We start from the raw sequence: 14,024 nt of genomic DNA, 5'->3' as shown, positions 1-14,024 counted from the left end.
CAGGAAAAGAATTTTCAGGAGTTAATCAGCTACTGGTGAGATATAGCTTAATAAGATGAGCCCAACATAGGACGATCAAAAGAAAACCTTATTCTCTCATTTTAAACTCAGCCAAGGTGCCTGTGTTGACAATCACAGTTCTGCTTGAGTCATGGAAGTTGAGTATGCTAGGAGGATCTTCTGACAATGACTTACTGCTCTTGTTTCTCAGTCAACAATTTTTAAATAAAATTCTCCTCCTCAGCTTTTGACAAAATGCTTTTGTTGTAGTTGCATAAATATGAAACCAAAATAACTTCTGTTGTACAACTGATCATTTATACTAATGCTTAATGTTAATTCACAGAACCAGAGAACTTAAGGTATAGGAGAGGTTGAAGCACTGGTTCTTTGTTGTGCAGTTTGGTTTATGTTCGGCTGTGGAAAGTATTACTGAAGATTGATCACTTGTGTGGTGTTGGGGAACAAAAGCCAAAATCAGGTTTGGATTCCATTCAGCTTTCCTTGAGGTCAACAAAGTCTTTTCAGCAGGATGTTTCATGCTGTTTATTTTATTCTGCTTTGAAATAAACAGAGGAGAATGGCCTCATGCCTGCTGGATTTCTTCTTTCCCTTTAACTGCAACTACAAATTTTAGTCATATCTTCAGCAGCAGAAAGGGGATGTAAAATTGAAGCTTCTTTTAGAATCCCTGCTTCATACTTTGTTGGAGCCAGGGTTAAAGAATAATTGCCATGGTTCTGATCTGGCACCTCAGGTGGTGTGTATAAAACAGCTACTATCTGCAAAGAGAACTCTTGCAAAGGGACTGCCTGGCCTGGCCAGGCCATTGGTTGGGCCAGCTGCATAGAGAATGCAACTCTTCTATACAAGCCTTGAATACTGTGAACTTGTGTTTTCCGAGGTTATGCTGCATATCAACAATGGATTACCACTGCTGTGATGATTTAAATTGTTGAAATTATATTGGGAAGAATTGGTGGGCCGGGCAGTTTTGGATTACCCTGTCTTGGTGGGAACCAAAATTTCATGTTCTGAGTGAAGAGATATACCAGTGTTTCTGCATGCAGTGAGATATCAGTAAGCTTTAAAAAAATCTCTATTTGACTGCAGTAAAGAATGACATTTCTATTTTTATTTCAAGAACATTTCTGGTAGATACATCGGGAAAGGATTTTGATTGATTTTGTGGAATCTGCTTTGTCTTACTTCTGATGGCATTATGATTGTAGTTATTTTGCTAAAGACATATAAAAAATGTACTTACACTAAAGAATATTTTTGTTTTGTTGTATTGATTCATATTTTCTATTCTAAATAGCATGTTATTTAGTATTCCAACATGTATCCTGTTGAATGAATAACACAGAATGAAGATAATTCCTATCTAAAGGAGCTTAGTCTAAATTACACTGGTTTTTCCATATGATTTGTATTATAAGAAAATTTATGGTGGAATATTTTTTGCTTGTGTCTTCTAGACTCTAAGCAGAGAGTTACAGCGCAGCATACAGGAGCTGAGAACAAAAATCAGAAAGGCAAAAAAATTGGGCAAGATGAAAGCATCTAAAAACTGTCTTTCCCAAGAGTCTGTTCAGTTGGCAGCATCTATCCTTAATGTTTCAACAACTGATCTTGAGGAGATACTAGATGTAGAAGATGAAGAGGTAAGTTATTTTAAGGACGTCAGTAAAAAGGAGCTAGATGAGAAGATGCTGTATATTTCCATTCTTGGGGAAAAGGATTTCCAGGTAAAGACTGAAATTTCATTATGCAGCATCCATCACATAAATCGCAGAACGATTTAATTTAAATAATAAGGTCAGGTTAGAGACTCATAAGGTGGCAAGACTTCAGACATGCATAAATATAAACATACTGTTTTGAGCATGTGCATGTAGAGACAGTATTTTCCTTTTTCATGAGACTGTTTGGCAGGGCTTTACTTTATAAATAGGCTTCCACATTAATGAAAACAAAATTAGAATGTGTCTTGTTGTGACAGATTGATTTCATTGATGCTTCCTTTCTTGAATTGTGATACCTATTAAAGGTATTTCTGGTAGACAGATGGTTTCTGGGGGAATCCATTGCCTTTTTTTGTTGATTCTATCATACATTTTACTATGAAATATTTGAGAGTGTTTCATCAAATCACCCTCTATTAAATAGATACAGTAATAGGATTTCTTATCCATATTTATTTAGGATTGATCAAATAATACATGGAAAAGCCTGTACAGTTGCTTTAATAAGTGTCTAGGAGTTGACCATTATTGGCCTGTAACAGTACTCTGGTAATGACTTAGATTTAATCTTATTGGAGCTTTATATTAAAGAAGCCACAAAAGAGAGTTTTCACATTGGTTAAACAGCAGTGCATAGTATGTGTATGCACTGATGTGGATTACTTTCATGAATACAAATATAATGGACTGATCCCTGCCCTGTTTACTAACATTTATACAACCCTGTACAGTGATTCACTTTGACGGAATTGTTCCATACTTACCTCATTCTCAGAGTAATTTCTACATCCTTTATCTTTTGTTGTAGTCACCACTGTAAATACAAGTGTAAAACACATAAATATACTTAACTATAAATAGAAAACAAATTAAAAACACTGGTGATGAATTTACACTACTCATACACTACATATTCCGTTTATCAGTGCGTAGACTCAGGCACCTTTGTGCTGAACTCATAAAATTTAGACATAGATCACACATACACCTGTATATTCATATAAAGAGAACATGCCATGCGCATTTTTAGGGACATGCACAGACAAGGAGTTTATAAATTTAACAGAGCACTGATACTTTGTGGATATGATTCAGATAACTAATTTTGCAAGCATAGTTCCCACTTGCACATGCTTTTTATTTAATGTATATCCAATTACACATTTCCTGTATTGCTTGTTATGTTTCTATTTTTAGGAAACAGCAAAGACAAAATTGGAATTTGAAAAAGATAAAGAATGGCTGCAGCGTATACAGAAACTTATGGAAGCACAGGTGCTCAATTTATAACTTCCCTTATGAATTACAATTTTGTACTCTGAATAACTAAGTGTTTTTAGGTTGTAATTAATACATTGTATTTGTTATTAGGTTGTCATTGATGGTCCCAAATTATATTGTGATAAGGCAATGTGAAGTCATTGTTATGTAGCATTTTGGTTTTATTTCTTTTAAAGTAAGAGTCACTGCATAAATCTGAAGAGATGTTACTCTAGGATTTGTGATAACTAACTTAACAGCTGAAATCAGTGAAACAATGCTGAAGAAAACCAGCACAGATCTTGGAATATGTGTTAATTGAATTATTGAAACAGTGTATAATGCTTGCTAGAGTGAAAATGATCCATTCTCTCATGCCTCTTAGGAAAAAGAGACTTTTTTTTATGTGCCTTTAAAGTTACTAGTTGTTATGGACACCTGAGGAGTTCATGGGTTTCGGTGACCTTTTACTGCGGACCTGTTTCCAGTCAATTCATGTTTTCCTCATAGCCAGACAGCTGTTTATTATCGTGTCTTCTCGCATTCTCTACAATATTTTCTACTGAGACCTCGAGCAGCTTGTTAGTGGGAAGTAAATATTGATTTGGCATCCTGTCAATGCAGAAAGAATGAAAAAATTTCCACCAGAGGCCCCTCAAACATTTTCCTATCGACATTTTCTGGGCAGAGAGGAAAGCTGCATGGAGGATGACAAGTCTGAGACTAGTAGAAATCCCTGAGGGGTCCATTGAGACTGCCGCTGTGACCTGTGTGATACTTTTTCTTCTCTTTCAAGTCTTTTTTTTTAATACACACAGAGTCTGCTGGGATGCTCCCCTCTTGTAAGTGATCAAGGGCAGTTTATTGGCAGGTGAGAGCCCAGCTTTTGTAGCCATAGTCAGCTTTTGTTTGGACATCACTGACAACACACACTGGCTCTTGAAACTTTTCCATTATATTTTTAGTTGTCCCTTTTATTTAGATGATGGGTAGCTGATGTCTGGAAGGAAGTAAAATTTGATTTATAAATAAGGTGTTCCTAATGCATATTCACTAGCATGGGTCCATTAGTGATGTAGTTAATAACAGTTAAGAATGCGAATGATGGAAAATATTTTGAAAGCCGTTTCAAGGGAACATTCACATCGGATTTATACATTTTATCATTAACAGCTTTTGTGTCTAGATTGTATCTTGTGACCAGATTTTTAAGAAATGACAGATTTTCCCTCTTTCATTATCAAAACTTAGTACCATTAAGACTGTGTAATTGCTGCAGCAGAGGAGATGGAAATATCAATGTAGTTTTACTGGCTTTGTCAGAAATACTGGCATTTTAATTGAACTTCATGAAACTCAGCAGTAAAAACATAATTATTTATATTCATTTAATTGCCTTAATTTTAAGAATTTTTTTCAAAATCTATACATTTCAAGATTTTCTACATATTATGAGCTCTAAAGCAGGAATCAGATTCATGGAATACAATGAAGACTTCTTCCTCTGTCTTTTGTTATCATTCTTTGGTAAATTGCTAAAAACTTTTAAGCAGAATTTTATCACTTCTCTTCATCTGCTATAGACAGACGGCAAGAACCAGAGCATGGAGAATGAAGGAATTGTTGACTATGAAACCAGCTGTATTAGGATTGGAAATGTCAGCTAGGGATAGAAGAGCTCATTGCTCTTAGCTTTGTAAGTTTGTGTACGAGTAATAGTGATTTTCAGTGATTTTTGCTCCATCTTGTGGGGTTCCTCAGGAGGAACACTGAGGGTAAAAGCAATTTTGTGGTAAGCAGCCCAGTTTTAGAATTGTGAGAGGATTATAGTGCTTTTTAGGAGCAGTCAGCTATGCTTTTAATTTCTGTACATGTTAAGGCAATGGATGGAAATTGTTAAGATTTATTCCGCTGTATTTGGGAGCAGCTGATGGAAGAGCTCTGTGCCCTTTGAAATGCCTTACCTGTATCTTGTAGAGCTCGGTTGTGGTTTCTTTTAGTAAGCTTTGGTAATATTTCTGATCAGAAAACTAAAGATCCTGCTGAAATGTAAGCTTTCTGTCAGACTTTGCTCATAACAGACTGGCTACTTAGTGTTACATGTTGGCAAACTGTGTACCTATTTGCAATCTTGAACAAAAATGCAGGATTGCCCTTTTCTATTTTTACAAGTAAAGCTTCTGTTGAAAAGTGCTTCAGATCTCTTAACATTGCAGTTTGATATAGTGTCTATTTGTGCCATTGAGCCAGGACTTTGGAACATAATTGCCCAGCAGTATTGATTTAATTGCCTAGGTTTATTTGTGGACTCCTAATTATTGACTGGAGGTAAATTTAATGGAGAAACTTTTATGAACACTGGGAAACTGCTGCTGTTGCTGTTATACATAATGAACTGCATGATATCCCTTTAGATCATTCTTCAAACTACTTTTATTCCACTGTGACAGTACGATAACATTTAAAATGTCATAGACATTTTATTTTTATTACTGACATACGCCATTTTACAGCTGCATTAGAATTTTGGGGGGGATTGAGGGAAGCACTAGTTGCTTTTTACTGTCATTTTATAGATTCCCCTAAAGTGTAACGATAACCTCTATTTTCACTTCATCTGTACCTTTATTTTCCATACCCTTATAACTTGAAAATGTCTAATATCAGGCAGCTTTACAAGAATATTAATATTTTAGTGATAAATATTTCTGCTTTTCTGACACTCACAGGCACCAGTCAGAGTTTGTGTCCCTATTTTATCAACTACTGTAGAAACACATGTCAAGAAATTACACCACTGCTAAGAAGTTTATGATTTGAGACATCTCTACTTTAGGATATTATTATGTAAATATGAATCATATTGTATGAAAGTATATTCATATGTTATGAATTTGACAGAGCTGGGGAAAATCACTTACTGTCTAAATCTACATTTGAATGACCAACAAGTGCTTTTTTCTGTTGCGTTTCTGTATTTGTACTGTAACACCCTAGAGTGTTTTCACTAAAGAATAAAAATAAATCATCTTAATAGTTGACATAAGAATAAAAAGAAAAAGGTTCTCTTACCTATGAAGAACCTGGATGTGGAGAGGCTTCACATGAGAGCATGCAGATATCTGCTACCTGAATATAGTTAGAGGCATCAGACTGATTATGCGTTAGTGGTTGAGCTCAGGAGAAGTTGGGAGAGGTATCACAATATAAACTTGTGAGCTTTCAATGGTTTATGGTATCTGGGAGGGAAAAAGTATGGTTATATCAATATGTTTGTGTTTACTGCTTGCAAGGCAAGTGATGAGGCTTTTACCCACTTTATCCCTTACATCTGGGTGTGTATGTCTTATTAATTGAACCTAGCGCTCTCTTTTTTTTTTTTTTTTTTTTTTAAACACACAACTCAAAAAAACGAAACAAAACGCCAATCATCTCTAGTTCCTCATCACAGGAAATTTACATAGCTAAAGCAAGAGGATGACTTTTTTTTCATGTTACCTAAACATGATTTCTTATACCACCCTCAGCTTTCATTCATTGTAACTGATTGTAAGGACACCATCTCAGAATAATTTATTAAAAATTTTGTATGTGAGTACAGCATGTTAGTCCAATCCAGATTACTGCCTGAAGTCTCCAAGATCTGCTTTTTAATAAAATGCAAATCATCTATCTAACTTTTCCAAGCAGTGAAGCAAATGACAGCATTGATTAAGCACGTCCCTATGAGATCTACAGCAACACTTGCCTTCCCTCCCTCCTCATGTACTCCTTGGGATATCACATAAACAAAGCTGCCTAATAAAATCTCTACTCTTATGACTTCATTATGAATTTAAATATCATATTCCAATGGTGAAAACTTCCACAAAGGCTGTTTTCCCTCTGTTCTGTGGGCACTCTGTAAGTATGTATATAACCTCTTTCAAGAACAGGGTTTGGAACAGTATATTCACTAATCATCAGTAGGGATTTTCCCCAGCCCCTTTTTAAGATTTTCACTGACTTCCCAATACAGATTTGTACTGCTGTCATCTAGGAATGGACACTAACAGCTGTGGTTGTTTCCTTTCAAATTCTTCAAGTTGGAACTCACCTGCTTTGCTTTCATTAGACTCTCTCCTGTCTGTGTCTGTCTTTTCTTTAAACAGGTTCTCTGCTCCCTGCCTGTCCTGTGATCACACCCACATACTGACCCATGCACAAGCTGCTGCACACACTCACCACTGCAGCTCATCACCAGGTGTTTCAAGTACCTGCGCCTTAAAAAGCAGCACCAGCGTAGTCTGAACCATATTGTGGGCACCATTACATTGATATCAGACCATCAGAAAGTAACCGTGATTTTGTTCTCACTACGAGACTTAAGAGCTTAGTCCTGTGCATTGACAATGCACTACAGTACAGATCTGTGTTTAATCTCATGGACACAAACAAAACCATGTTACATTACTTGTTCTGAAGTGAAAAAAAGGAGAAATTGGCTTGATTACTCAGAGTAAGACTATAGACAGGCCCATACATATTTATATAATCGTGTATATACAGCTGTCACAAAGCAGAATAAGAACAAAGAAGACAAGAACAACAATAAAGTGAAGCATTTCTCTAATTTTTAATTTTTTTTAACTTCGACCTTTATTTGATGGTGAAATTAGGAGGCTTTTGTTATTGATCTGAGTTTCTAGTTTTATTTCAGATTATTTTTTTGTGGTTCACTTAATTCAATTTAAAGCAGCTCTTCAGTGTGTTTGAATAGTTTTCTTGGGCAAATGTATTATATCAAAGATCCATCTGGGGATATTTAAAATAGTGGTAGCCACTAATTTATGTACTCTTAAATTTAAATACCTTTATTTTTATAATAACACATTTTAGTCTTTGTAAAGCAGAAGACAAGTAATGCTACACTCTGCGAATGGAGACACTGTGTCTCATTAGAACAACAACATTGCTTTGCATTCATTATAAGTCTTTTCACGGGCAAGTCTGTGTATATTTATACATTTGTGTTGAGGGAGACTCAGTCATGTGGTGTAAGGTCGGTAAGTATTACTAGTTTGTTTTTCCCAGAAGGGATCTCCAAAAGAAGCAAACTTAAGGTCAGAATAAATAGGTGAGAGAAACCATTAATGCTTAGTGTTCAGTTAAATGGATTGTGGCACAGATAACTGTAAAGCTTTTGAAGGAAGTACCATTGTGTATTAAAATATCTAACTATCATGGTATAAACAAGTTTTTAATCTTTAGATGTACACTTAGCACTCACTGAACTTCCAAAGCCTTTCCCAAGCATGTGGCAGGTTTGGAAGCTGGGATGAAAACTTCAGAGTAGAGACATCTTCAGTAGTTGTGAAGTTCTGGAGAAAAATGTAAAGGAAAGTTTCCCAGTATAGTTACAGAACCATCGTTAAAAGTAAATCTTACAGGCTTCTATTAAAGATGAAGACTGTAGAGGTCATCCAGTTCTCAATGTCTGTATGGAAAGAAAACCAGATAGAAACATACAGCATTTTCTCTGAAAACAACAAATGTTGAAAGAATGACATAGTGTTCCACTTTCAAATGCTCTTGATTTAAATTAATCATTTAAATGGAAAGGTTTCTTGAAATATCACTTTGCTATGACATGGAAGCCACAGAGAGAAGTGAGTAGCAAGTAAAATGTAGCTAGAATTATATGAGCCAGGGACATCAATAAGAAACCATTCATCTCAGGCACAACATTAAGGAGGTGAAATCTATCAGAAATGAATGAAGTCAAGCTAGGCAAGAAGAATTAGAGACTTTGAGGTAATGATATAGTGTTCTCGTAAAAAACATATTTAGACAGAGAGAGAGCAATTAGAGTGAACAGGATGCTGCAGTCTGTGTTTTTAAAGCATAGTAGCAAGTGAGTCTCACAGAATGTCAGGTAAGATTATGTCTTATATTACACTGAATAGATTTGTGCTCAGTGAATTCGATCCCTCTATTCCCCAAAAAGTAATCACAATAGCACACAGGAGAAAGCTGACAGGTGTAGATGACTACTAGAAAATTCTTACCATAGGCATAAGTTATTTATGACAGACAGAGACATGTCTGGCCAGAAGTACCAGCCCTTTAAAACTCTCTTTCCCAGAGAAAAGAGAAATAATGTGTATTATTGTCCTTTTTCTGTAACTACAAAGTAACTGCTCAGCAACATGTAGGATTGCCATTGTAGACACTCCACAATGGATGATTGCTATTAATAAAATTTTCCTTGCTACCATTTTAGACTTTTTCTTCTGACTTTTTTTTTTCTAATTTAGTAATTAAAAATATCAGTATATAGAGTCATATATCTATATCAGTTTACATATTACATCAACATTTGTATTTTATGTTGTTTTGTGTCTGGGGTTTTATTTTTTCTTTTATAGTTTTTGTTTCTTATATCTAGGAAACAGACAGTACTCTGTCTGGTGTAGGTACTATACAATTTTCTCTTTAAAATGGAATAGAGAAGTGAAAAATTAAAATTAGAGCAGCAACACTGAAGTATGGAATTAGACAGGAGTTCTAGATGAAAAAGTGTTGCATTCAACTACACTTGTAAAAAGCTCAAGCTAGTGATTGGCTTGTTTACCAAATGTTATATTTTACCTAATTTTTTTCTGGTGGCCTTATTAAGGTAAAATTTTCTCTCCTTCTGATATGAGAAAAAGCTGTTACTTCTCCTGTGGGATTGATCCTTCAGTCACCACTGGTCTCACCAGGAGTTCAAGGAAGCTGACAGAGCTCTGTGAAGCTGATGGAGACTTTTCAACAGCGAACGAAAACTGCCCTGCTCTCCTCTGTGGCACAGCACTGGCCACTCTTCGAGTGGAGCTGCCAGTGTTCTGTACCACCTTTAAAAATACTTCCCAGCAAACAGTGAATTGATGTATCAAGACTGTGAAAGAAAACCTCTTTAGGCATTAAGGAGATGACACTGAAAAATATACCAAATATCTTTCTTCTGAGGCAATGGTTGTGCAAATACATCTCCTATACAGAGGAGTTATGAAAGAGGTTTTCATTTTTCTCTGTAGATATCACAGAATCACAGAATATGCTGAGTTGGAAGGGACCTACAAGGATCATCAAGTCAAAGCCTTAGCCCTACATAGGACCATGCCCAAGAGTCACACCATGTGCCTGGGAGTATCACCTAAACACTTCTTGAACTCTGTCTGACCACTTCCCTGGGGAGCTTATTTCAGTACCCAACCACCCTCTGGGTGAAGAACCTTTTCTTAATATCCAAACTAAACCTCTCCTGACACAACTTCAGGCCATTCCCTTGGGTCTTGTCACTGGTCACCTCAGAGAAGAGATCAGAGCCTACCCCTTCTCTTCCCCTCATGAAGAAGCTGTGACTGCAGTGAGGGCTCCCCTCAGTCTCCTCCAGGATACAATTTTTTAGTATCACCAAAAAATTTAGAGAGGCAGACATTTGTGGCATATTCTAATTAATGCAATTGGAGGCTTGAGGTTTTATTTTGCTTTGAGTGGTTTTTTGTGGTTTTGGTTTTTGTGGGGATTTTTTGGTTGTTTTTTTTATTATTATTATTATGATGATTAATTTTTTTATTTTGGTGTTTTGTGGTGGTGGTGATTTGGACTTTGGGTTTTTGTTTTGTTTTTTATTATTTACAAGTTTTCATGTGGGAGTCAAAGGCAATTGCCACAGCACTGAGAATTATACTGGTAGTTCTGTCTCATCCTCCTGAGAGTAGTGAACATACACTCATACACTACCATTTCTGCATGCCCTAGAGGTGACTGTAACCTTCTATTGATCAGCTGATTGAAGATAAATGACAGAGATGCTGGTACTGCAGTTTACATCATTAACATGGTCAGTAAAGCATGAATTGTTCAATAAGGAGTTTATCTTTTTTCATTGTACTCTGCTCTTATATAATTTTTATGATAGAGAGCAAATTTTCACACACTAACTGGGCAGATGAACTTTAAAGATCAGATATGTCTGTGTGTGGTAATTGTCAGAACTAAGTGGAATCTGAGAGTTTAAAGATATTTAATAAATGTCTTTCACATGAAGAAAATGAAATCCAATGATAATTTTTCTTATTGTGTTTCTTTTTCAGTTTCCTTTTGCCTCACACTTAATGGATGTCGTACTGGAAAAATTAAATGAGAAGAAGAAACTGTTAGAAGAGTACAGTTCTCTCATGAAGCACACTATATGATGTTGCTAAGACCTATCTTTGCAAAGTGTGTTTTACCTCTTCACGTAAAGAACTGTCAATATGCATGTTCAATACCTACATAGAACCCATGAACTAATTAATTGTTGAACAAGAGGAATTAATTAACTTCCTATTAGGAAGCAGTGTGGTATTTGATTCCTGAAGACAGAAATTGCTTCAACTCAATGCAAAGTTCAAAATTATTTTTCTTTAAATGCATTGGCAGTGAACACTAGTGCAGGCTTTGTAGAGAGAAGATGTCTTTGTTATGACTAATACACGTCTGTACAATTTTGAAAGCACAAAAAGCAGCTAAGTAACACCTGGTTGTACTAATCAGAACAGTAGAAGTAGGATTTACAGAGGAACTGGGAATATCACTGGGATTTTGGTTACCTAATTTCTTTTAGCTTCTTTGCAAAGCCCAACCTTATGATATGGTCTACATAAAAAGATATGCCTTTTTATGTTGGAAAAAATGAATGATTGTAGAATGAAAATATTCTGTGTGAATATTTCCTGTGAAATATTCACAGGAAAACTATTTCCTTCTGAGTATATTGGAGTATAATGTGTGCAATATATTTAAAAAAAATTAAATACAATGAATTTTTTTCTATTGTAGGGGTTTTTTTTTCACTAGTAGACCCAGTTCTTTTTGAGCTGACACCTAGCTGCAAGCTATCACTTGCCTTGGGAAACTGGTATACAGTTTTAGTCAATTATTTTCGCCATGATTTCTCTGGCATTGCTAACAACTAATTGCTGCTGCTTCACATCTTTGATCTTAGGGTTTATATTCCTCTGGACCAACCCACCTGAAAAAAAAAGACACAAGTTTCTGGATGTAATAACATTTAGCTCTTATATATTGCTCTTCATCTGTAGTTATCAATTAGCTTTACAAAAGGTATCATTATTCATATTGGATATTGGGTGAGGAATCAGAAGCAAGATCTATTTGCCCTAAGATCACTCAACTAAAGCAAAAAACATAAAGCATGAAAGTTTTCTGCACATCAGTCCAATGCTTTTCCTAGGATGTCATAATGTATCTTCTAATTTATGGAGTTCACTATTTGGTGTCTCTAAGAAAAGGAAGACATCACTAAACTTCTGCTCAGTTGCACATGGTGACAACAACAGGGATTTTTGCTAGAATCAGAGAAAATCATGCGAACATATTTCACCTGCACATGTAAATAAAATCCAGGAATTGGGCCTTTATTAAAAAAGGAAAAGACCTTAGGAATGATTGACCACCACCTTTTTCAGTGCAAGAAATCAGGGGCATCGTATGAAACTTTAAAGTGATATATTCAAAGTAAGCAAAAGGAAGCCAGTCTCATGCAAATGAAAATGAGCTGTGGAACTATTTGCCTCAGGGTTTTACTGAACCTAAAAATTTTCATGGGCTCCAATGCCATTGCAATATTGCCGACAAAAATTATGAACAATAAATCTGTCAACAAGTGGAAACCATGTTCATGCGTTTTTCAGTAACTCCAGCAAAATGTTTGAAAATAATTTCAACGTAACATCTATTGCAGCATGGTGAGAAGAACTTCATGAGGCCAAAGCTCTGTGAAAATTACCCTCATTGTCTTCGTTTCCATGTTCCTGAACACCTGCTAGTGCAAGTCTGATCTTGATAAATACAAATGAAAATTGAAATATCAACATTTTTTCAGTGAAAAAAATCCCAAACATATAGTTTGAGTCTTTCACAAGTGTTGAATTCTGTCTGCAATGAACATACTTGTTTTTACTGCTCATTTGATCTTTACTCCACCAGCAGAAGAGATGGTCTCTCAAAAATCTTTATTTCTGTAAAAGGAATAAAGTTAATTATTTTGATTATGTTTTATGAATATTTTAAAAATCCTCTTACACTAGCACCGGGCTCATTACACATGCATGTTACAAATTTTGTGATTCTGGTTCAGGGAGAAGCATTAGCTCAACGCTTTCAAGATGATATTGCCAACATGAAATATAATAAAGACAGTGCTGTTTTGAACTAATTGTACCTACGAACATCCAGAAAAGCCACTTAGTCCGTTTTTCTTTTATTAAGGTAGTTTTTCTATGCTGGTGCTTCCTGATAAGGCCTCTAGGTGGCAAACTTTCACCAAAAATGGGCTCAGTGTGACAGCCGTGAGCGACCTGTGCGGGATCTGCGCGGCCGGGACGGAATCTTTGATTCCTGCAGCCCCTGAAGTGCTGAATGGGACAGACCTGTCCATCGGGCAGCGATAGCTGATCTCTGTGCTTGTAAATAAAGTGGCTGATTACAGCCATTACCGTACAGTACAGTGACTCAAGGGTGAGACTCTGAAATAGAACAACCGCCTTTATATATGTATATATATGGGTGCGTGTGTGTGTATGTATAAAAGCTGTTCTATACACATACACACGTATGTGTGTATGCTCGCATGCATACATGACTATGCATACATAGACATGAAATACACAGTGTTGTATAGAGCTTCAAAGTTGTTTAAATGTTCTGACCCTCTCAGAAGAGTCTCTGAGGCTCAGGCAGCTGTGAGCAAGGAAGTCCAGGGCATGAGAGCTGGCTGTACAAGGCAGGGATTCCTGAGTCCAAGAGCATGCAAGCAGCAGCCACATAAGCTGAACGGCTCCAGCAGCCGTGGGGAGAGGAGGGGACAGTGCTAGGAGCAACCAAGGAGAATTTAAATGGCTCTAGGGATCGGGACCAACCCAGAGCACTGCAAAGAGGAGTGGGTAAACATGATACAGCAGGGAGGGTGTCATGGCAGTGAAGGTG

The 14,024-nt window shown here is 36.3% G+C and overlaps 1 protein-coding gene across 14 annotated transcripts in view; it reads left to right on the top strand.

The window, feature by feature from the left end:
• The window catches only part of CNTLN (centlein), a 181,667-nt gene extending 170,078 nt beyond the window's left edge, over positions 1-11,589 (top strand). For 3 of the 14 annotated variants that reach the window (XM_027910069.1, XM_027910027.1, XM_027910076.1), the window contains 5 exons: positions 1,482-1,667; positions 2,946-3,024; positions 7,162-7,251; positions 8,082-8,124; positions 8,727-10,016. In XM_027910069.1, coding sequence (XP_027765870.1) covers positions 1,482-1,667; positions 2,946-3,024; positions 7,162-7,251; positions 8,082-8,124; positions 8,727-8,766 — 438 coding nt within the window. In that variant the 3' untranslated portion in view covers positions 8,767-10,016. Of the gene's footprint in view, positions 1-1,481; positions 1,668-2,945; positions 3,025-7,161; positions 7,252-8,081; positions 8,125-8,726; positions 10,021-10,793; positions 10,876-11,128 lie in introns of those variants that run through there. The other 11 variants (XM_027910090.1, XM_027910095.1, XM_027910034.1 and 8 more) reach the window with 10 other exon arrangements.
• Positions 11,590-14,024: the final 2,435 nt, after the last annotated feature.

This window comes from Empidonax traillii, unplaced genomic scaffold, assembly GCF_003031625.1.
Source record: "Empidonax traillii isolate 1590-97213 ecotype Southwest subspecies unplaced genomic scaffold, ASM303162v1 scaffold28:size2823434, whole genome shotgun sequence".
Taxonomy (NCBI): domain Eukaryota; kingdom Metazoa; phylum Chordata; class Aves; order Passeriformes; family Tyrannidae; genus Empidonax; species Empidonax traillii.
The sequence above is the reverse complement of the archived record's forward strand: the minus strand, read 5'-3'. Positions and strand labels throughout refer to the sequence as shown.